The sequence below is a fragment of the Schistocerca gregaria genome, chromosome 1 (genome assembly GCF_023897955.1).
Source record: "Schistocerca gregaria isolate iqSchGreg1 chromosome 1, iqSchGreg1.2, whole genome shotgun sequence".
In the NCBI taxonomy this organism is placed as follows: domain Eukaryota; kingdom Metazoa; phylum Arthropoda; class Insecta; order Orthoptera; family Acrididae; genus Schistocerca; species Schistocerca gregaria.
The window spans coordinates 411,254,325-411,277,265 of record NC_064920.1 but is presented as its reverse complement, the minus strand read 5'-3'; the positions used below and the strand labels follow the sequence as shown (position 1 = coordinate 411,277,265).

The 22,941-nt window shown below is 45.0% G+C and overlaps 1 protein-coding gene across 6 annotated transcripts in view; it reads left to right on the top strand.

Annotated features, from left to right (window-relative positions):
• The window catches only part of LOC126349825 (G-protein coupled receptor Mth2-like), a 583,470-nt gene that overhangs the window by 503,737 nt on the left and 56,792 nt on the right, over positions 1 to 22,941 (top strand). The window contains exon 1 of one of the 6 annotated variants that reach the window (XM_050002461.1): positions 214 to 1,494. The exons of the other annotated variants lie outside the window; for them this stretch is intronic. Coding sequence (XP_049858418.1) covers positions 264 to 1,494 — 1,231 coding nt within the window. The 5' untranslated portion in view covers positions 214 to 263. Of the gene's footprint in view, positions 1 to 213; positions 1,495 to 22,941 lie in introns of those variants that run through there. 6 annotated transcript variants of the gene reach the window in all.

Genomic DNA, 22,941 nt, shown 5'->3' with positions numbered 1-22,941 from the left:
CGTAATGATTGGTAACGGACAAACCAGCGTGTCAGTGACGGACCGACCTTTAACACCTGCAAAATCGCAGCAGCTGCCGCCTTGCGCGATTTGCAACAGCGGCAGCAGTCATGAGTCGGCTACGATAAATAGGTGGCTTCTCGGCAATCACGGCGGGACGGGAAGTGGACTGCCGGGTGGCTGGAGGTGGGAGCAGCGCCGGGACCCAGAGAGCGGTGCGCCTCAGCCGCCTGGTCAGTGCGTCTCGACTCCTCACCGCGGCCATGGCGCTGCGGCTACAGGTCGCTTTCTTGCTGGCGCTCGCGACTACCGCCGCCGCCGCCGCAGCCGACCAGCCGTGCCCAGCCGGGCTGTCTGCGCCAGTGCGCGCCGCCAACCGCACACTCACAATGCCCGACGGATCGTCGTTCGAGGCGCAGCTGTGGAGCGACGGCTCCAGAGCGTGCCCCTGCCTGCAGCGCGGGTGCATTCGCAAGTGCTGCCCCGCGGGCTACGTCTCTGACATATGGGGCGACTGCGTCCCAGTATCGGGCAACTCCACATCCAGCCGCCTCCCTCTGACGCCCGTTCGGGATCCTCAGTCTTCCGACAAACATCTGGCCAGACTGGATGCGTTCGTTCCGAAACTGGTTTCACTCCTGGAGCGATTGCAGAACAGTTCTGGCGGCAATCTTACCACGCCACTGGATAGCTCGGGAGGTGTCCGAACAGATGAAGTGATCAGGAACCTTTCGAGCGCATTACTAAAGTGTCTTCCGGCCGCTCCCAATGTCGATTCTGGTAAGAGGCGCCTCTCCAGCGACGACTGCGCACTACTCTCCACGACAGCCGACGGGCAGCTGTCGACTGTGCGACTGCGAGAAGCCGTGAGGGCGCTGTCGACTGAACTGGACAATGTTTACCCGACCGCAGACAGTGCAGGAGTCGGCGAACTTGTCGACGAACTGAAAGAATCTCTTGCGAACATTTCGACGGAACTCTCTGAGAATAATACGGAAGTCGTCGACGATAAGGAGCGCGTCCCAGGCACTGTCGAGACGCTGCTGTCCCTGATAGCCGACAAGACGCAGGCACCGCTGCGGGAGATGTTCGTCCTGTACGGCACGGCGTGCCCTTGCAACCGGTACGAAGTCGACGACGCGTTCGAGATGCTAGACAACGGCACGCTGACGTTCGAGTCGTTCATGGTGCCGGCGAGCGACTACTGCTTGGACGAGACGGTGGGCGGCAACCTGACACTTTACCTGTGCTTCCCCGAGTCGGAGTGCCCTCTGGAGGAGAAGGACGCGCTCTTCTTCTACCCGGCGGGCACGGTGCTGTCGCTACCCTTCCTGGCCGCCACGTTCGTCGTGTACGCGCTCTTCGAGGAGCTCCGGAACCGGGTGGGCACTGCGCTCATGTGCTACGTGGCCGCACTCTTCGTCGCCTACGCGCTGCTCGCAGCCGTCCAGATCAGTTTGGGATACGTGAGCATAGCCTTCTGCCTCACCGCAGGTACGGACAGCCGCGCGCTCCGCTCATTCAGCACTCGACGGCAACAACACTTCCCTCCAATTTGGCTTCATCCATTGTCAATGATCCGAATGTTCTTCACAGATGCCGGATTTTCTAAATCCTTAGCGTCAGTATTACACAGAGGGTAAAAACGTGAACTCCCTACACTGGCACAGATCGATCGCCGTGCCATCATCCGCTCCCCCCCCCCCCCCCCCCCCCCCCACCCCCCAGCCCTCGCTAATGGCGTCACTGGATGCGGTGCGGCGCTTTCGTGCCCGTTGTCAGATTTCGTGACCTGGAACCACTGCTTACTTACATTACTTTTGATATGAGAGAAAATTTGTGTGTATAACAAGCAAAATCCGCCAAACAAGAAACAAACTGTTAAATCTAAAAGTAAATATTTTTCTAATAACCTATTTTACTGGAATACTGGGACTTGTTGCAAGAGCCTTTACTTTTGTAGAATTATATGGCAAGGTGAATTCCAGTTTTAATAGCTTGGCAAGTTGCAAAACAAAAATCATAAAATATTTGGCATGCTGTGCATGTAGTCATAAGTTAACCAGCCTATTATGAGCCATCAAGTTACAGGAAAAATAAATTATGATCTCTCACTATAGGTTATCCGTCTTGAGCTGACTGCAATTTAATTAAAAACAATTACACCAGAGGCGCTAAACTTTTATTTATAAAACATCTTCCGTGGTCTGAAATTGGATACATACATCTGTACATTTTTGGTAGTTTTAGGTTGAAAACATCGTTTTGTTTATAAAGCTGGTCTGTAAGGTGGTCGATCGGTTCTAGGCGCTACAATCTGGAACCGCGCGACTGCTACGGTCGCAGGTTCGAATCCTGTCTCGGGAATGGATGTGTGTGATGGCCTTATGTCAGTTAGGTGTAAGTAGGTCTAAGTCTATGGCACTGATGACCTTAAATGTTAAGTCCCATAGTGCTCAGAGCCATTTGAACCATTTTTTTCCAAGTTACTTAAGGTGTTTATTTGCATACTTTGCTCCTTCCCTCCTTGCCAGCAGTCGTTGGCGTCGAAAGACTTCATTTCACATTTGCACTTTAACACAAACGTATTAAATTAAGATCATCGACAAAGTGAACGCAGGTACACTAAATGATAACTACGTTACAACTGGCTTGGACAGTCTGATGAAGTAATTCAATCAAATAGATGTCACACCCTTCCTTGCAACAAGTAAATTCAGTACTTGGACCGCTACGGTCGCAGGTTCGAATCCTGCCTTGGGCATGCATGTGTGTGATGTCGTTAGTTTAGTTAGGTTTAAGTAGTTCTAAGTTCTAGGGGACTGATGACCTCAGAAGTTTAGTCCCATAGTGCTCAGAGCCATTTGAACCATTTTTTTCTTTATGTAATCCACAGCTGTCTTGTGAGTAGCCATTGTGAACTCATTTCCACTGCACTGCAATATTTTGTCATACGTCCAAAGGCCTGATTTAGCTTCTGTAACATTTACTTCTGTGACATACGTGCCATAATATGTGCTTGTGGACTTTTCCTGTAGTCTTGGTCTATACTTCCACTAATCTTGAAACTGCATTTTATCACTTGCCGTTCGTTCTTCATTGTCTATTCCAGGTTCCTTATGCAAGGACAAGGCATTCCACAGCAGTTTCTGTCACATGCTGAAATGCCATTTTGGTGCGCATTGCATAGCCTGATTTAAAACAGTTATGTAAAAAAAGATTTTGTTAAATTTCCTCGACGCTGCTCTCGGCAAAGATTTAACCACCAGTGTTAATACCTCTCAGTGTTAACACTGGTGGTTAATCTTTGCGGAGGGCGGTGTTAATGCCAGTCAGCTACGGAGGTGGACTGATATTATGCAGATGGTAGAGGACCATTATAATCGAAAGTACGATCATATGGGGTATCAAAGGAAATTTGAGACTGGATTGTTATCTTGGGTGCAGAGTCATCCACAGATGTGGGAGACCTTCAGGTGTGCACTAGCGAAATGTGTTGAGAACCTTGCTGCCCATGTTGAATATTAATTGTAACCTCACACTTTTCGCAGATGATGCAGTTATCTACAATTAAGTACGATCACACAGGCTCAGTCGTAGTTAAAGGAGGTGACAGGCTGTGGTTCTTTCGTACAGTAGTAGGGAAATGCAGTCACACTACAAAGTAGATTGCTTACAAAATACTCGTTTGACGCATCCTAGACCAATGCTCAGACGTATGGGACCCTTACCAAACAAGACTAACAGGTAATATTAAACGAATTTAGAGAAGGGCAAAACGAACAGTCAAAGGTTTATTCGAACCATGGGAAGGTGTCACGGAGAAGTGGAAGAAACTGAACTGGCATACGGTTGAAGATAAACGCAAAGTCTAAAGAGAAACCACTTCCAAGGTTTGAACCACATTTAAATTATGAATCTATGAGTATTCTATAACCCCCTTCTTATCGCTCCTGTAGGTATCGCGAGGTCAAGACCAATTATAGAGCGCACACAGATATTTTAATAATCATTCTTTCCGCACATAAAACATGAATGGAACGTGGAATATGAAAAAGCCCTAATACAGATAAAATACGTCCTCTGAAATAAGGCAGTGTTGCTCGGAAACGGATATTCAATTTCTTATTCTCAGGATCAACTGTCACTCTACAGCGGAGTGTGTGCGCTGATTTGAAACTTCCCCACAGATTAAAACTATGTATCGAGCCGAGACTTGAACCTGAGACCTTTTCCTTTCGCTTGTAAGTGCTCCACCAACTGAGCTCTCCAAGCACAGCTCACGACCCTCCTCACAGTTTTACTCTTCCCCCAATACCTCTCTCCTACCTTCAGAATTTCACAGAAGTTCTCCTGCGAAATTGTGTTCATGTCCCGGTACGACACACTGTTTTAGTCTGAAGCAGTTAGTGCTATTGACTGGGGTTCTGAAGTTCACTCCATATTTCTAGATTTCAAGAAGATTTTTGACGCCTTTTTTTTACAGGCGGCTTCAAATCATTGCGTGCCTATGGTATAACGTTTCAGTTGTGCGACTAGATTCACGATTCCCTGTCAAAATGACCACAGTTCGCGGTAAATAACGGGGAGCCATGCAATGAAACCGTAGTAATATCTGAGGTTCCTCAACGAACTATTTGGGCCCTCTACTGTTCTTAATATTCATAATCGATTTAGGAGACAATCTGAGCAGCTCTCTTAGATTGCTTGCAGATGACGCTGTCGTTTACTATCTAGTTATATCATCAGAAGATCAAATCGGACTGTCAAATGATTTATGCAAGATATCTGCGTGGTGCAAAAAGTGGCAACTGATCTCAAACAACACTACACAATACTACACAAATTCCGATAAATTTCGATAACACGTTTAATCGCTCAAATACAACGGTTGACGATTCAGTTAAATATCCATGGATTCTAATTACGAACAACTTAAAATGAAACTATCATAAAGAAAATTGCCGCCCGAAGTGGCCGAGCGGTTCTAGGCGCTACAGTCAGGAACTGCGGGACCGCTACGGTCGCAGGTTCGAATCCTGTCTGGGGCCGGCCGGAGTGGCCGTGCGGTTCTAGGCGCTACAGTCTGGAGCTGCGTGACCGCTACGGTCACAGGTTCGATTCCTGCCTCGCGCGTGGATGTGTTGATGTCCTTAGGTTAGTTAGGTTTAAGTAGTTCTAAGTTATAGGGGGCTGATGACCACAGCAGTTAAGTCCCATAGTGCTCAGAGCCATTTAAACCAATTTAAACATGGAAAATTGAGGGGGACGCGAACCAAAGATTGCGTTCTTATTGGCAGAATACATAGAAGATGCAACAAGTCTACGAAAAGGCTGCCTATACTATTCTTGACAGTAACCATCTGCAATATTTGTGCACGCTATTGGTCTCTTATCTGATACGACTCACGAAAGTCATCGAAAAAGCACAAAGAAGAGCATGTAGTTTTGTATTATCGCGAAATAGGGGAGGGAGTGTCACGGATGTGCTAACCGAGTTAGGTTTGCAACCAATAAAAGAAAGACCTTTTCGTTCCGGCAAGAGTTTTTTACTAAACTGATGTGGCTCTCATGGCGACGGCACTGTCGCATTTCCACCCTGGAAGATAAGAGATGGTGATGGTAATAAGCAAGCTCCGGTCTTCTTCCAAGTAGCGAGCTCTCACGCACTAAACTTGAGCTGAACTTTACACATCAACTGTTATCTTCTACACTACCCACTGTCACCGCGCCGATATTCAGCTGCACTCTAAGGTGTTTGATATGACAAGAAACCCAGAACGCTTAAGGAGACTTTAACTTGTCCTAAGCCCGAAGATTGTTTTGAACTTGCAGTTTTCCGCTAAGCACGGTCCTCTTGGATGTGGTGTAATTAGACTAGCGCCCTACCAAAACTAAGGTACGGTCGTTTTCGTAAACTGCATAAATGACGCAGTAAATGGTAGGATTATCGGTAGCCTTGGTAGCACTGGCAGGGAAAGAAACATAAATGAATGCGTGACAGACAAATTAGGAGCCAACGACTTCTCTTTGTTTCTTGTTTGTTTGTTTGTATGCTTTGCACATAATTAAAACCGCACATCGCCCAGTGATAGTGTATTCCAGATCCTTACAAAACATAAATTCCATTTGATATGTAATAAAAACTAAATGTTTCTGCAACTGCTGCGCTTCTATGTAACCAAGGGAACTAGTTTTGATATCTATACTATTGTTGTTATTTTTTGCACTCAATAGAACGTTCTTCGTCATCATCAAAGACAAGAGTTTTCTGTTATTATTGATATGATTGTTTATGAACAACATAACCATGTTTTACATAAGTTCGAAGAAGTACTGAAGCTATGTTTGATATGTTTTTGTTTTGCGTTTTTTTTCCTTTTTTTGTTGAAGAAATTGTCTTTTCTAGCGCTATATAATAAATGTATTTTTTTATTACATCATCCCTTTTTTCACGTTACAAATCAACAATTTTAGAAAAAAACTTGAATTAAATATTAACAATTTCTATTTTGCTATGAATACTGTTTATTTGTAAGTTCAAAAATGGTTCAAATGGCTCTGAGCACTATGGGACTTAACTTCTGAGGTCATCAGTCCCCTAGAACTTAGAACTTAGAACTAGTTAAATCTAACTAACCTAAGGACATCACACACATCCATGCTCGAGGCAGGATTCGAACCTGCGGCCGTAGCGGTCGCGCGGTTCCAGACTGTAGCGCCTAGAACTGCTCGGCCAATTTTGTAAGTGACAGACATGGGGATAATAATGTATGTTCCATAGGTTAAGCGGCCCTTTACATAACCTCACTCAGTTTCTGGACGATTATTCGCTTCGGTTTCCTATGGGAATATAGTAAGAAACTAACCGCATACGCAAAGCGGTCGAAATGACTTAACGCCCGATAGGTATGCAACACAAGTATTGATAGATGACGAGGTTACGATCTTAACTGGCCAAACCTACCGCAGTCTGCGCCTACTTGTGATAGACTAGGGTAGCTTACGGTAGTTTTAAAACTCTAAGTATGACGTTCCCTTCATCGGATCTTAGCACTGGCTTACCCAACCAATTATAGGGGGACCTAAATATTAACGTGGATTCCCAACTACACTAAAAATTGAGAGTTTTTCTATATTAACAAATCATTGCCACAAGATAAATAAGCGATCAGCGACAGAGAGTAATACTGGGATGGGCTAGGGATCGACCCCTGAACTTTTTGGTTCTGTTGTCACGCACTGAGTCACCGAGCCACACGTAATATATGTCATAAAGATAAACTAGTAAATAAAAAGTGAATGAAGTACACCTTCAGCCGAAGTAGTTTCTGTGAATACGGAAGTATATCTGGAGATACAAATTACGATTTTCCACATGGAACTGTGCAGCTTTTGTACACCCTTATCTCGACTGAACAGGTAACGATTTCGTCCTACAACACAAAGAATTCTCGACCATTCAGAGCTTGTCTCTTCAACATTTAGCAGTTCGGTAATTTAATCCGACAGGGCACGTTCTGTGATGCCTCAGAAAAGTTTGTAGGCCTTTTCTCCATGCCCTTGCCGAGGTACTGGCAGCTTTGCGAGAAGATTGGCAATTATTTCCTACGGAGCTCATTGCAACCACCAATAACATCACATTGCATCACTTTTGTTTGATGTATTGTAAATCGTGGTAGTCAAACGGCTCACTGGCGTTATTTGTGCTGTAACAGACTGCCATATACGTTTTGTACGTGTTCGAAATACCTCGACTCGAACTATATTTTCATGTCTCGTTTCTGTCTTATCACGTGTTTAAAGCTTCGAATAAGATTCTTCACATTGAGCACCAGTTTTAGAGCTATCGCTACTTTTTTCTGTTTCTTCCTTCAGTGTTCGCTTCGATATCTTTGAATTTAGAACACTACAATTATCAGTTACACAATATCCAAATTTACATGCTGCCACCACGATCATATAATTAGATAATTTTATTATTGTTGTCAGTAAATGTCCTAGGAATGTGTTAGAAACAAGTAAATGTCTCTGATGATACATACGAACTCCCAACAACAGTCTGGTGATATGTATTACGAAGTAGACTACTCGGCAGTCTTCGAGCGTAAGGGCTGTACTGTAACCTGTGTTTTTGGAGTATTGATATCTCATTTAGTTTCCGTGATATTATTATTTGAGTGCAACACGTTCAAGTGTTAGCGGCAGTCTTTGAAATGTGAGATTTTCTGGAGCAACGACGCAATGTCATATTTTGATGTAAACTGTGGAAAACTTTTACAGAAACTATTCAGCCTTCGAAACAACTTTACGTACAATATGCTCTGGGTCGTAAGCAATGTCACAAATGATTTTCACAGCTTAAAAGTGTTCGTCAGTCAAATGAAGTTGATCCTCAACCAGGAAAGCTTCCTACTTCAAATGATGACTCACACGTTCAGGTAAGGCGTAACAGGGAACCGTGTGTAGCATCAAGGCATTTTGCAAAGATAAAAAAAAATCCGCAAAAAGAGACCAAAATTGTGGCAAGAAAACGTATGGTTGTTGCACCACGACAATGCGGCCGCATTCTGAACTTTATCACTTCGTCTGTTTTGTGCCCGAATCCAGATAACTGTCCTTTCGCAACCTGCTTAGTCGACAGACCTGGGCCCTTGAGATTTCTTCTTACCTCCGAAATTAAAATCGATGCTGAAAGGACACCGTTTTCAGAGTATCGACGACATCAAAGCAAGTTCATCACAGACCTTAAAGGACAATGAAGTTTTCGTGGACTGTTTCGCAAATTGGAAATACATCTGGTAAAAGGCTGTGAACAGGAGAGGGGAGTAGTTTGAAGGGGACAAGGATCAATAACCTATTTAATTGTTAATAAGGTTAAAAAATATAGTTCAGCTGTTTTCTGAATAGACCTCGTATATTCTATATGTGCAACACTCACACACACACACACACACACACACACACACATACACTTCTGGAAATTGAAATAAGAACACCGTGAATTCATTGTCCCAGGAAAGGGAAACTTTATTGACACATTCCTGGGGTCAGATACATCACATGATCACCCTGACAGAACCACAGGCACATAGACAAAGGCAACAGAGCATGCACAATGTCGGCACTAGTACAGTGTATATCCACCTTTCGCAGCAATGCAGGCTGCTATTCTCCCATGGAGACGATCGTAGAGATGCTGGATGTAGTCCTGTGGAACGGCTTGCCATGCCATTTCCACCTGGCGCCTCAGTTGGACCAGCGTTCGTGCTGGACGTGCAGACCGCGTGAGACGACGCTTCATCCAGTAGCAAACATGCTCAATGGGGGACAGATCCGGAGATCTTGCTGGCCAGGGTAGTTGACTTACACCTTCTAGAGCACGTTGGGTGGCACGGGATACATGCGGACGTGCATTGTCCTGTTGGAACAGCAAGTTCCCTTGCCGGTCTAGGAATGGTAGAACGATGGGTTCGATGACGGTTTGGATGTACCGTGCACTATTCATTGTCCCCTCGACGATCACCAGAGGTGTACGGCCAGTGTAGGAGATCGCTCCCCACACCATGATGCCGGGTGTTGGCCCTGTGTGCCTCGGTCGTAAGCAGTCCTGATTGTGGCGCTCACCTGCACGGCGCCAAACACGCATACGACCATCATTGACACCAAGGCAGAAGCGACTCTCATCGCTGAAGACGACACGTCTCCATTCGTCCCTCCATTCACGCCTGTCGCGACACCACTGGAGGCGGGCTGCACGATGTTGGGGCGTGAGCGGAAGACGGCCTAACAGTGTGCGGGACCGTAGCCCAGCTTCATGAAGACGGTTGCGAATGGGCCTCGCCGATACCCCAGGAGCAACAGTGTCCCTAATTTGCTGGGAAGTGGCGGTGCGGTCCCCTACGGAACTGCGTAGGATCCTACGGTCTTGGCGTGCATCCGTGCGTCGCTGCGGTACGGTCCCAGGTCGACGGGCACGTGCACCTTCCGCCGACCACTGGCGACAACATCGATGTACTGTGGAGACCTCACGCCCCACGTGTTGAGCAATTTGGCGGTACGTCCACCCGGCCTCCCGCATGCCCACTATACGCCCTCGCTAAAATTCCGTCAACTGCACATACGGTTCACGTCCACGCTGTCGCGGATTGCTACCAGTGTTAAAGACTGCGATGGAGCTCCGTATGCCACGGCAAACTGGCTGACACTGACGGCGGCGGTGCACAAATGCTGCGCAGCTAGCGCCATTCGACGGCCAACACCGCGGTTGCTGGTGTGTCCGCTGTGCCGTGCGTGTGATCATTGCTTGTACAGCCCTCTCGCAGTGTCCGGAGCAAGTATGGTGGGTCTGACACACCGGTGTCAATGTGTTCTTTTTTCCATTTCCAGGAATATATATATATATATATATATATATATATATATATATATATATATATATATATATATATATGGTTTTATTAGTTGCTAGAGTAATCTCGTCTGTCTGCCGTGTAGCCGTTTGACATTAAGTTGAGCTTTGATTGGAGTATTGGTATTCTCTGTGCACTAGTCATGTTCTGGCCTTGGGCTGAATAAGAGCCGTCGTTCGTAGCGCACGAAGACGCAGCTCGTAGCGTCGAGGCCAGTCAGTGTTTGTAAGGAAGTGCTGGTGTTGTAAGCAGGTCGTCTGCATCGTTCTTCCACCTGCTGCTACTCTTGCCTATCCCCCTTGCCTACATGCGGCAGCAGTGACCAGCGTAGCTGACTTAAATGTAGCGAGTAACACTGAACTTCGTTTGGGCTTCAACAAAGTATAAGAAATAGTTCATCACCACTTGCCTTTGTTTTGATAATATTACGCTGTGCAGTTAGCAAATCCATTATAAACCAGTACCTATTCACATTTCATACATACTAATGCGAGAGCAGTTCAGCAAAACTCAGGGTCAGAATCGAAGTATCGTTTCGTTTCTGAAACATCTAACCCCAACCTATTTGCCAGATCTGACTAGAAGAAACCACGGATACCTAAATTAGGATATGTAGAATGATGTTTGGTGACTGCTCCGCCCGAATGAACCCAAGTAAAAGTAAGATTGTCCTCAGCTTGGAAGTTAGTTTGAACACGGTACTTTAGCAGCTGGTGTGCCATAGCCTCCCTCCGATATTCGAACTGGCTTACCCAGCCAAGTTCAGGGATCTACAATTAAATGTAGACTCCGAGGGCAACCATGATACAACTTGATACTTTCTCATTAACAATAACTGCCAGACGTGAAAGTGATAAGCGACACAAGAAATGTCCTGGGACGAAAGTGTGTGTAACCTCGGATCTCTTCGCACTGGTGGTGCGACACATACACTTTTACACACCTGCATTCGAATACAATGTTAAAAAAACACCGTTATCACTCTCGATGTTTAACAAGAGGATTCAATCTGTGAGTGTCCCTGGTAGTCTAGATTATATGATTATTTAACGAGAAACAATTATGAAAAATGATCAGTTTAGAACGTCTGCAGAAGTAGCCAGTTTCCGTAAAGTTGTTAAGGCTTTCGGAGCAGCGTTCGTCCGTAATACTCTCCTATAGTTTACCGATGATGATGTCTGGAGTTTACGATCGCTCAACGGCTAAGTCATCAGCGCACTTACACTCATTAAAACAAACGGAAGGGGCTAAAACCTCTAAAACTGTTCCACATTCATGCACTCGAATCGAGCATGCAATCACTCTTACGTGTTCTAAAGTAACGGAGAAAGAGTAAAAGTAACCATACATAAGATTAAAACACAAGTAAAACGACAATGGAGCTAAAAGAAAGGCACAGCCAAGTGTAACTGGCCGATCACTTACAGAAAACAAGGGTGAGACAATTACCCTGTTAACACGTTAAGCCCATCACCCTAAGATCTTGGAAAAAATGTTGGATAATTTACAAAATTTTAAAACTCGAACCATTTTCGTTTGAACATACTTAAAATCTGTCGGCAAATCTGTCGCGGCCCGCTGGTCGAAAAATAAAACATAACCCAATAAAATGTGGCGGGCTGTTAACTGTACGCCACAACCACCACACATTGTAGAGTCCTCTCGGCGGAGCGAGAACCCATGCGTCATAGGACTGTGGTCTATGCGATGACGAGTAAGGATGACCTCGTCACGTCGACGTGGCTGGAAGGAGGTACAACACGGCAGCGTTGTGGGCTTTATTAGACGGAGCTTATTGACTGTCACTTCGAGCCACTTATTCCCCCACCGACGCAAGACTCTAGAACTCAACAGTGATGTTACAGCATGCAGGGGGATGGCACACTGAAATACCTGAGGATCGCGACAAGCCTCCTTGTCTGCTAGATCCGCCCTTTCGTTCCCTGCAAGTGCCGCATGCCTAAGTATCCAGCAGAAAGACACCTCCTTCCGCAGTAGCTGTAGTACCCTAGTCCAGGCGCGCCCTGTCCACTTCAGAAGACCTGTGGTTAAGGCAATTTATGATGTTTGCTGCCTTGAACGATTTGGCTTTCACGTCTCTCATGTGTGGCAGCCACGACAATTTGGATTCAAAAATGAGGTCCAGAAACCTCAGTATGCCTGTAAAATGTAGGATGGTGTCCCACATAGGTAAGTTAAAAAGTACGACGAGAACGATTAAAATGAACACACACATACACGTATCTGCAGACAACTGAAATCCCATGTTTGAAGCCCACTCCTCTTACCTCCGCACTGTAAGTTACAACTGACGGCTTGCTGTCGCAACACTGGAGGAGGAACAGAAAGCAGCAAAATCGTCCACAAATAAGGAGCACTGTACAGGACTCCGTACCACAGACGTGGTATTTTTATGGCTCTGACAAAGAGGGTGACACTCAGAAAACACTGCCCTGAGGGACATCATTCTCCCGCTCAATTCGGTCTGACGCGAGTCACCAACTCTACTCCTAAAAAACCGCTGAGACAAGAAAGACCGTATGAAGATAGGGAGGTGGTTACGAAAGCATCATGGATGCAGCTGCACGAGAATACTGTGTCTGCAAGTGGTGTCATGTATCTTATTGATATCAAATAAGATAAAAAATAAAGTGATTTTTACGTAGGAAAGGCCTATGAATAGCCTCCTCTAGCAGGGTCAGGTTGTCGACAGTGGACCGAAATTTCTGGAATCCACACTGAGAGCAGCTAAGGAGTTGCCTGGTCTCTGACAACCAGACCAGACGACGGTTAACCATTCGCTCCAGCTCGTTAATGCGATTCTCCTGTAACTACTGGGAGATGTGTCATTTCCTGGTTTGAGGAGAGGTACCAGAATTGCCTCCCCCCACGAGCTGCGGAAGTTGCCTGTCTGCCATATAAGATTAAAACATTCGAGGACGATTTCCTTGGACGTCGTTGGCAAATGTCGAAGCATGTAGTACTAGATTTGGTCGTGGCAGGATGCAGTGTCACGAGTCTCGGGCAGTGCCAATTCCAGCTCCCACAGTCGCACGGTAGTGACGAAACGCCGGATCCTGACTTGCATTGGCAGTATGTTTGAAAAATGCCCTGCTAGCGACTGAGCAATTCTCCAGGTGTGTTTTGGAGATACCCCTGTTTCAGTACTGCTCCTATTGGTAAACGACTATGCTTACTAGAATTCCTCCAGAGGGCTTCCCTTACTTTCTTAGAACAAGTGGAACAGTTTATAGAGTCCATGAACGCTTGCCATGACCTTTCCTTGCTCTTCTTGATTACGCGTCGAACCTTGGCTCTCGCGACTGGAAAGGCTATGAGGTTGTCTGCTGAAGGGCGGCATTTAAATCGTCGAAAGCCGCACGCCTGTTCCAGATTTCTGAACGGTACTCATCTGTCCACTAAGGTACAGGTCGCCTCGTAAGATGACCTGAGGACTTTGGGATGGATAAGTTAGTGGCACTATTGATCACTCGTATGATGTGGTCCACCTATTCCTGGACGCTGTTGTGATGTTCAGATACAGCCAGCTGGATGAACAGCGTCCAATTAGCCCTGCTGACCAACCATTTTTGTGGGTTGTTAAAGCAATCCTCCATCCAGCAGGTTACTGCGGAGTGGGTCATGAACGATTTCCTGATGGACAAGATAGCGAGGGCTGGAGAGCAGAAAGACAGGTCGAGGGCTGAGAATGACCCAGTAGCAGAACGGAAATGAGTTAAAGAGTGCCAGTGTTTAGGGTGCACATCTTCTGGGACGACATGAGGCCTTTCACAATCCGACCCTGAGAGGAAGTGCAGGTCGAGCCACACAAGACACGATGAACATTGAAGTCTTCCAAGAGGAGAAATGGGTGGTAGAGTTATTCCATAAGATCTGTGAGAACCGCAGAGTCTACTGCACAAGACGGAGGTAAATATAGCAAGCAAACTTTGATCCTCCAACATGTCTGAATTTCAACTGCAACTGTTTGCAGGTCAGAATCCAGGGGGAGAGCAAAGGAGTGATGTGCGTTATTTACAAACACAGCAACGCCGCCCTTGACCCTTTCCCCAAACAGGTTATCCTTGTGATAGACTGCATAGACTTGTAGGACAGGGGCGTTAGGCGTTTTAAAATGCGTTTCCTACATACAGATAAACACTGGGCGTTCCATTCTAGGAGCTTCAGTTTCTTTACATGTGTCCTGAACCCATTAATGTTCCACTGGAGGATGGATTCATTTATCACAGAGGTTGCGCTTTCACCCTGTCTATCTGCCTCGGAGAGGAGCCTACCACATGAGGAGGCTCAGCATTAGGGCGAGATGATTGTCCCAGTCCGACATCAAGTTCCATTAGCTCTAATGAAGAATCAAGAGATACATCAGAGAGGATGATTTCAACATCATCGGGCAGTTACCTTTCGGCTATGTCAGTGGTTGACGCTTTATCTTGGATCTTTTGCCCTAAGTGGGCTGTGGTAGTAGTAGCACTGGCCTGTGGACCAGGTTAAACCTTTGGATGGACAGGGAGCTCCGCAAGCGGCAACCACAGCCTTGCCTGAAGTCCTAGGTGGAGGTATGGGCTTCGAAATAACTGCACTGGCAGACGCAGGTACTAGTGCTGATACTGGCAACTTCCGTTTGTGTTGCAGCATCGGTTTTAGGTACTCGTTGTTCAAGAACAGACGCAAAGGAGGTAGCAAATGTCCGGGGCTGCGTGGCCTTATAGATCTTTTTGGCCTCTCCATACGAGATATGTTTAATTGTTTTTACTTCCTGTACCTTCCTTCCTTCAAGAAAGACACTGGAGACCATAATCCAGACAGAGTGATCCCAGAGTAGTTGGCACTCTTCATAGGAGACGAACAACTAACTCCTTCATGGATGGGCAGCCTGCCTACATTTGTCGCAAATGGCTTCTCCCTTACATCCGACAATAGTGTGCCCAAAGCGCTGGCACTTAATACAGCACATTGAGTTCGAGAAGTAAGGCTACATGCTAAGGCAAAGGAAGACAGCCTTAACATGCTCTGGAGGTTTCGTGCTGCTAAAAGTCAATATAAACGAGTCTCATTTCACTAGATTGCCACCCACACTTTTGCACGTCAACAGAACCTTCCTGGGACCATTCAGCTTTCAGTCCTTCTCGAGGAATGACAACCACATCTCTGCAAGTCACAACACCTTTGCTGTAGTTCAAGGTGTTGTGCAGTTCAGTTTCAATAGCGTATTCCCCGAAACCTTGAGCTTTTTCGAGGTTCTTCTCTTGTTGGTATTTTGACGTTTCGACCAACAGGGTTCCCTTTCGCAAGTGCTTGACAGATTTTAATGTTCCAGCAAAGTCCTCCAATCCTTGTTGTATATAAAATGGTGAAAATTTGTTGCTACTGCCCTCTTTTCTTTTAACTATTAGAACCACATTCTGAGAAACAGCATGTGTTCTGCAACAAGTGACTGAGAGGATTGGCTACCCGAGCACTCTTGTTAGACAGGGTGCTGTCACCTTCCAGCGGCTCACCCTTTCAGCTGGGAGGAGGTAGGGCATACTTCTAAGAATCCATCTTGGTTCCACGAGGAACTAGGGAAATACAAGTCCACCTAGACAGAGCCCCACGTGCCTAGGTAAGCCTTATACAAGTGAGGAGCATCAAGTCCCCCAGAGGTTGCCGTTCATTCCATCCTCGCTATCTGGGCAGTCAAGGTCCCCGTTCCTTGTGACACACAACGTTCCACCACCGCGCCGCACGGCGATCACTGAAGCTTACGATGACTGAGGACTGGCTCCGCTTACCATTCCCCAGCTCACGAACCCCTGAGTGCAATAGTTTATCGAGTTTCGGTAACAACCTTCAGTATTTTTTTTGCGGGAGTAAACGGTTTTTCACCGTGATCGTTATCTTTGATTAACACCCATATCTGCAGCAACGTTTGTGAAAAGTGTAACATCCGGAAATGATGTTTCGAATGAATCCTAACCTGGAAAGTGTTTGTAAAAGTGATCAAGCAAAATGTGGTTAATACCGGAGAGAAATCGCGTGTTTGTATCTCAGTAGCGCCCTCTCTTGTATGGACAGAAAGTCAGTGCTACGCAAAGCCCAGCCACTGAAGAGCCATTTCACGAGGTGGAAACATCAAAATATCTCGCCAAACGACGCAGTATCGGCAGGTACGGGGCAGAACGGTCGTTTTCTGGAACATGGCTTTGGCACTTATCCTGCGATTCAACTTCGTTATTCGTCATTCGGACTTGTTTTGCCACACTGGAAGCGTCTGCGCCACCTAAACACTAGGGATGTGGTTATCGATGAAACAACCAGTTTTCCGTTGTACCTGTTCTTTCGTCTCCAGTTTAACCTGAATCCGTTCAAAATAACCGGTTTATTTTCTGTAGTAGACGTACAATTCGAACAAAGACTGAGAAATGTAATGAACGTGAATGAGTAGGAGATTTCGATCGATATGGGATTAGCCTGTGGTAGAAATCGATCTCAATGTTTCCAGCAAAGATGGCGAAGGTGAAAGAGACGGCTGCGGCGATAGTGAGAGCGAAAGATCACAAGTAGATATCCTTCCTGCATCATCACTTTTGGATGGTATCAATTTTTCACTCTGAAGTAATCACAAAATTAAGAGTTCAGTTACTAGCCCAAGTTTATGGGAAATCAATAAAATTATAGGTGTATCAATTAATTTTACCTTCTCTTCTAGGGAACACTGTGGATTTTTTTGTCCTTAAATGATGTGCATCCTCCCGTTTTCATTATTTTAAAGCAAATGGAGCATTGTACTTAATTGCACTTCGTAAAACACTTCCAAACTAGAAGTGATACCATTTTGCAATGCTACCGATATCCGAGGACGACGACGAGAAAGAACCGTAAGACCAGTGCAAGTAGGTACTGCACATACACGCTTACCCTGTAATAGATCACGCCGCACGGCAGAAAGAACATTATTGTCTTAGCAGCGCTGTACCGATACCTATTACATATGTTTATTTCTCGTTTCTAGCTGTCAGCTGTTATTAAAATAGCACTGACTGCTTTTCCCATTTTCTACAGTAACCCAGTATTTCAAAGCTGTGGAGATTTTACGAATATAGATTACTCAGTTTTTTAAAAACTTTTACTTAAAAACAAAAACTTTATTACTGCTGCTATGGCAAATTGATATGCCGAATTTTTACCCGATTATTAATAAAAAATGAAAAAAGCCTGCCATAACCGATAGATAATAAATACCGAAAAATACCGGCTATTCGTAACTAAAATACCGGTATCGGTTTTAACCGGCAGGGTTTTCTCATACCTACTAAACACCAGGGCATATTATGGTGCATTGTTGCCGTACATTTCTCTGCTCTCAGCACAGATCGTTGTAGAGTTAATTAATTTTGAATACATTGTTGGAGTGGCAGTGATCAATGTGTTACAAATATTTACTATTAAAAACAGTCTTGGTCACGATTTATTAATCAAGGTGACCGGTTTCGACCACTGCTGTGGTCATCTTCAGACCATTGAGCAGGAACCTCTTTCTGTTGGAGAATCACTACTCAATGGCCTGAAGATGACCACAGTAGTGGTCGAAACCGGTCACCTTGATAAATAAATCGTGATCAAGACTGTTTTTAATAGTAAAAAATCGTTGCAGAGTTGTTCCTCTTCAAGAGCAGAAAACGAATTACCGCACGATACTCCACTTTGTCAATGGGCTGCGCCATTTTGTTTTTACTCATCTAGCTGCGTGTTACGGCAGTGTGGCGCGGAGATTGCTGTTAGCCAATAACACCGTACTTCTGTCAGACAGAGCAAAGGACGTGGAATACCAGCTGATCGGAGTGGATAGTCTTGATAGTTTACAAGGCAGACATCAACATCAGTACATGGTACATAGTTGAATTAAATCAGACACTACTGAGGGAATTAGATTAGGAAATTGGACTCTAAAAGTTGTTGTTGTATCCGGATCCCGCTCCGGCTACTGCCGGGTCTGGGTGCTGACGAGTCCTCTCCATTTGGCTCGGTCCTCCAACCACTTTTCTTCCTCCACTTGCTGCAAGGTCACACCTCTCCTTTCCACAGATATTCTCATTCCCGTTTTCTACCGTGCTCTTGGGCGCCCTCTAGGTCTTTTTCCGTCCATCTTTAGTTCTTCCATAATTTTGGGACGCTTCTGCACATGCATCCTCTTAACATGCCCGTACTATCTCAACCTCTCTTTTTTCGATTTCTTCTCTCATACTTTCTTGTTTAAGGTCCTTTCTAATATCTACATTCCTTACTCCGTCCATTCTTGTTTTTCCCTTAACTGCTCTGAGAAATTTCATTTCCCGTGCTTGCAGTCTGCTGCAGTCCCTTTCTGTCATTGCCCATGTTTCTCCTCCATAGGTGACAATAGGGAAGTAATAACTCTTATACATAAGGATTTTGCTTTTTCTGAAATTTCCTTATTCCAAATCAGGTGTTTTATTGCTGGCAGAAATTGCCACCCTTTTGTAACCTCCTATTAATTTCGTTTGTTATTCTCTCATCAATAGATATTTCACTCCCTAAATAAGTGAAACTATCTATCACTTTGAGGGGTTCTCCATTCAAAGTAATATTCCCTTTGATCCCTTTGTCTCTTCCAAATACCATTACTTCACTCTTATCTTTATTTATTTTTAATCTATACCTTTTCATTATTTCATTCCATGCATCAAGTCGTACCGGTACATCTACCTCTTTATCGCCCCATATTACCATATTATCTGCAAAAATCATCTTTTTGTCTTTTTCTTTTACTATATTTTTAACTGCCCTATGCATTCCCTCCATCACAAAATTAAAATACACTGGAGATAGAATACTTCCTTGTTTAAGCACTTGTCTTATTTCAAAGTATTCAGAGTTCCCCAATGGTGTGCTAATTCTACAATTGTGTCCTCTGTACATCATCTTTATTACATTAATGTATCCATCTTCTACACCTATCTTCTTCATTTCTTCCCAGAGTCTTTCCCTATTAACTGAGTCATATGCCTTTTCTATGTCAATAAAAACCATTAGCACCCTTTTGTTATACTCCCAACTTTTTCCATCATTTGACGGATAGAAAATATCAGGTCGAACGTGCTTCTTCCTTTCCTAAACCCATGCTGCTCTTCACTCAGCTCCTTTTCTATCTTTTCACTTATTCGATTTAGTAAAATTCTTTCAAAAATCTTGGCTGTATGACTCATAAGGGTTATTCCTCTGTAGTTTTTACAAAGTTTTTTATTGCGTTTTTTGAAGATCGAAACAATGTCTCCTCTTCTCCAATCGTCAGGTATTGTCCTATTTCTCCACACACTTGATAGTACTCTATACAGCCACTGCATTCCCACTGGACGTGCTGCACTTATCATGTCCACTGATACTTCATCAGGTCCTGGGGCTTTCCCCCCATTCATCTTCTTCACAGCTATTTCTATTGCTTCCCGTGTAATTTGTCCTGATTCTGCTTCCCAACTCCAAAAGTATTAAGTGAAAATTGCTGTTTGGGCGCCAAAATTGATTAAGGCCAAAGAAGAGAGGATACAAAGTGCAGACTGGCTATAGCACCAAAAGCATTTCTGAAATAGAGGAATATGTTAATATCTAATACAAAATTTAAGTATAAGTCTTTTGTCTGCAGTGTAGACATTCTCAATAGTGAAGCATGGACAATTAGTCGTTCAGTCAAGAAGATAATTATTCTTCTGTATAACAAAATTTCAAAAGCATTTTATATAGTTACTATCTTCATATACAGTTAAATATGAAGATAATGTGAAGACAGTATATCTTCATATGTATATTAAATGGCTACCCAGCCATTGACCTTAGTCTGTGCGAATGCGCACAGGTTGCCCGAACTTTTACGGGAATCGTCACCTTAGTGGCCACGAATAATGAGTGGATGGGCAAAGTGTCTATTAGGAATAATACGTATGTAGAATGTGGACAGTTGGGAATGTGGGTCTCACGGGAAGCGTGTAAGGTATAAGTTCCTGCAGTCGCGCTGTTCATCTGTGTCCTCGGTGGCTCAGATGGATAGAGTGTCTCCCATGTAAGCAGGAGATCCCGGGTTCGAGTCTCAGCTGGGGCACAAGTTTTCAACTGTCCCCATCGAGGTATGTCAACAACACCTGTCGGCAGCTGAAGGTTTCAGTTAATTATCATTTATTCGACAGAAGCTGCACGGTTATCAATGGTATCTGTTCTTTCGAGAACAGTTACTATCTTCATATATGGAAAAAAGTGTGTGAGGAAAGCAATGAGACTGGCAACACTGCGAGCAGCGTGGCAACGCTGTGTTGTTCTACTTATGTAGACGGCGTGTTCATCCCTTTCACACACTCAGTTCGAGCTTGAGCTACGTGCAGCCATCAGTGAAGTTGTGTGTTACGAAAATGGAACAGCGAAATTTAGAGCAACACTATGCCATCAAGTTTTGTGTTATGTTTGAGAAACTAGGAGTGTGATCTTTTAAAAGCTGAAACAGGCCTATGGAGAATATTACTTACCAAGAGCAAAGTTTTTCGCTGGCACAAATCATTTTTGGTAGGTCAAGACCACGTTCCAGATGAACCTCGCTCATGGAGACCTTCAATTTCAAAAAACGATGGAAACGTTGAATGTGTGTGTGCTCATGGGAGATTGTTCCTCAAAGACAAACTCTCATCTAAGTGTTTCATAAAGGGTAAATCCAGTGAGACCAGTCATTGCAGACAAGTAGATGCTGCTTCACGACAACGCTTTATTCGCATCGCCGCTTCCATTTTTGACCTCAAAAGGCATTTTTGTTGTTTCACAGCCTCTCCGCCTCCAGATCACCTGATCTGAGTCCTCGTGACTCCTCAAAATTGAAAAAGTCTTGAAAGAACGTCATTTTGGGACTCTGGGGAACATTCAAAAGAATGCGACCAGCGTGTTAAAGGCCCTATCAACAAAAAAAATGTTCAAATGTGTGTGAAATCTTATGCGACTTTACTGCTAAGGTCATCAGTCCCTAAGCGTACACACTACTTAACCTAAAATTATCCTAAGGACAAACACACACACCCATGCTCGAGGACTCGAACCTCCGTCGGGACCAACCTATCAGCTGAAGCCTTTCAGCGCTTCTCCCAAGAGTTGGAACGACTCCGCCGGGGTGTATTGCTGTGAAAGACAACTGCTGTGAAGGGCACAATACTGGTGTTTGAAAAATGTAAAACTTTGGTAGATAAATAATCAATCTCATTACCTCTCTCAAACACCTCGTAAGTAAAATAAATAAATAAATAAATAAATAAATTTGAGGTAAGGTCTTATGGGACGAAACTGGTTAGGTCATCGGTCCCTAAGCCTACACACTACCTAATCTAACTTAAACTAACCTACGCTAAGGACAAACACACACACCCATGCCCAATGGAGGTCTCGAACCTCCGACGGCGGAGCCGCGCCCTAGACCCTGCAGCTAACCCGCACGGCTACCTCTTAAGCAAAAAAGTCCAAATGGAAATAGCCTGCAGTAGTTTTTCAGAGGTAAAGAGGCCTGCATAGGATAGAGTAGCGTGGAGAGCGACATCAAATAACGAGAATTAAAATTTTATGGTTACTGCTCGTAGATTCCGTCTCCGACGTACCTAAAGCTTTTTTTTTTCATAGGCTTTGATGTGCTCAGGAATTTTAGAAACCTTTGCTTCGCTCCGTGTGTACCTATTTCACTGAAGGTGATCTAGGAGGGTTCGTACGAAAGAGCTCCACAGTTCGCTTGGAAGCCCGTTATACAGTCTGGAGACAGTATTGGAAGAAGGCATCTGGACAGAAGCTTGAGCGTCCCGCTGGACAAAGCGTGCCCTTCGTGAGCCGTTCTAACGGCAGCGGCACGCACGGCGACCACAGCGGGTACGAGTCGCACCGGTGACGCACTTTCGTGGAATCAGGGGCTGGCAGCAGACGGCGCCGCGGAAGCGTGACGAGGTAGCGAGGCGCGTCACGTCCAGCTGCAAGCCGAGTTGTCACGAAAATCGCTGCGTCCGGCCGTTGCAAAAATTCCCCTTAGCTTGCAGTCGCCATTATCATCGGTTACCTTGACCGAGGGGCGGGCAGGAAGTAGCTACTTACTTACTAACTGCGCGACCACTACGGTCGCAGGTTCGAATCCTGCCTCGGGCATGGGTGTGTGTGATGTCCTTGGGTTAGTTAGGTTTAAGTGGTTCTAATTTCTATGGGACTGATGACCACAGATGTTAAGTCGCATAGTGCTCAGAGCCATTTGAACCATTTTGAATTACTCACTAACGTTAAAGAAAAAGTCGTGCGCGACTCGCAGAAGTCGCTCGGAGTCATTTGCTGACAAAATGTAAGGTACGTCCTGAAAGTAAGTTCCGCTCGTATTTGTCTTTCTACAAAGCCCTGATCGCAGGCCTAGGACTTCCCTCTCTTTTTGCTCCTGCTTGATAGTCAAAAATTCAACAACGATGACAATGTCAAAGAATTTGTGACCCACTTCGCAAGTGGGAATGTTTTATGAAGA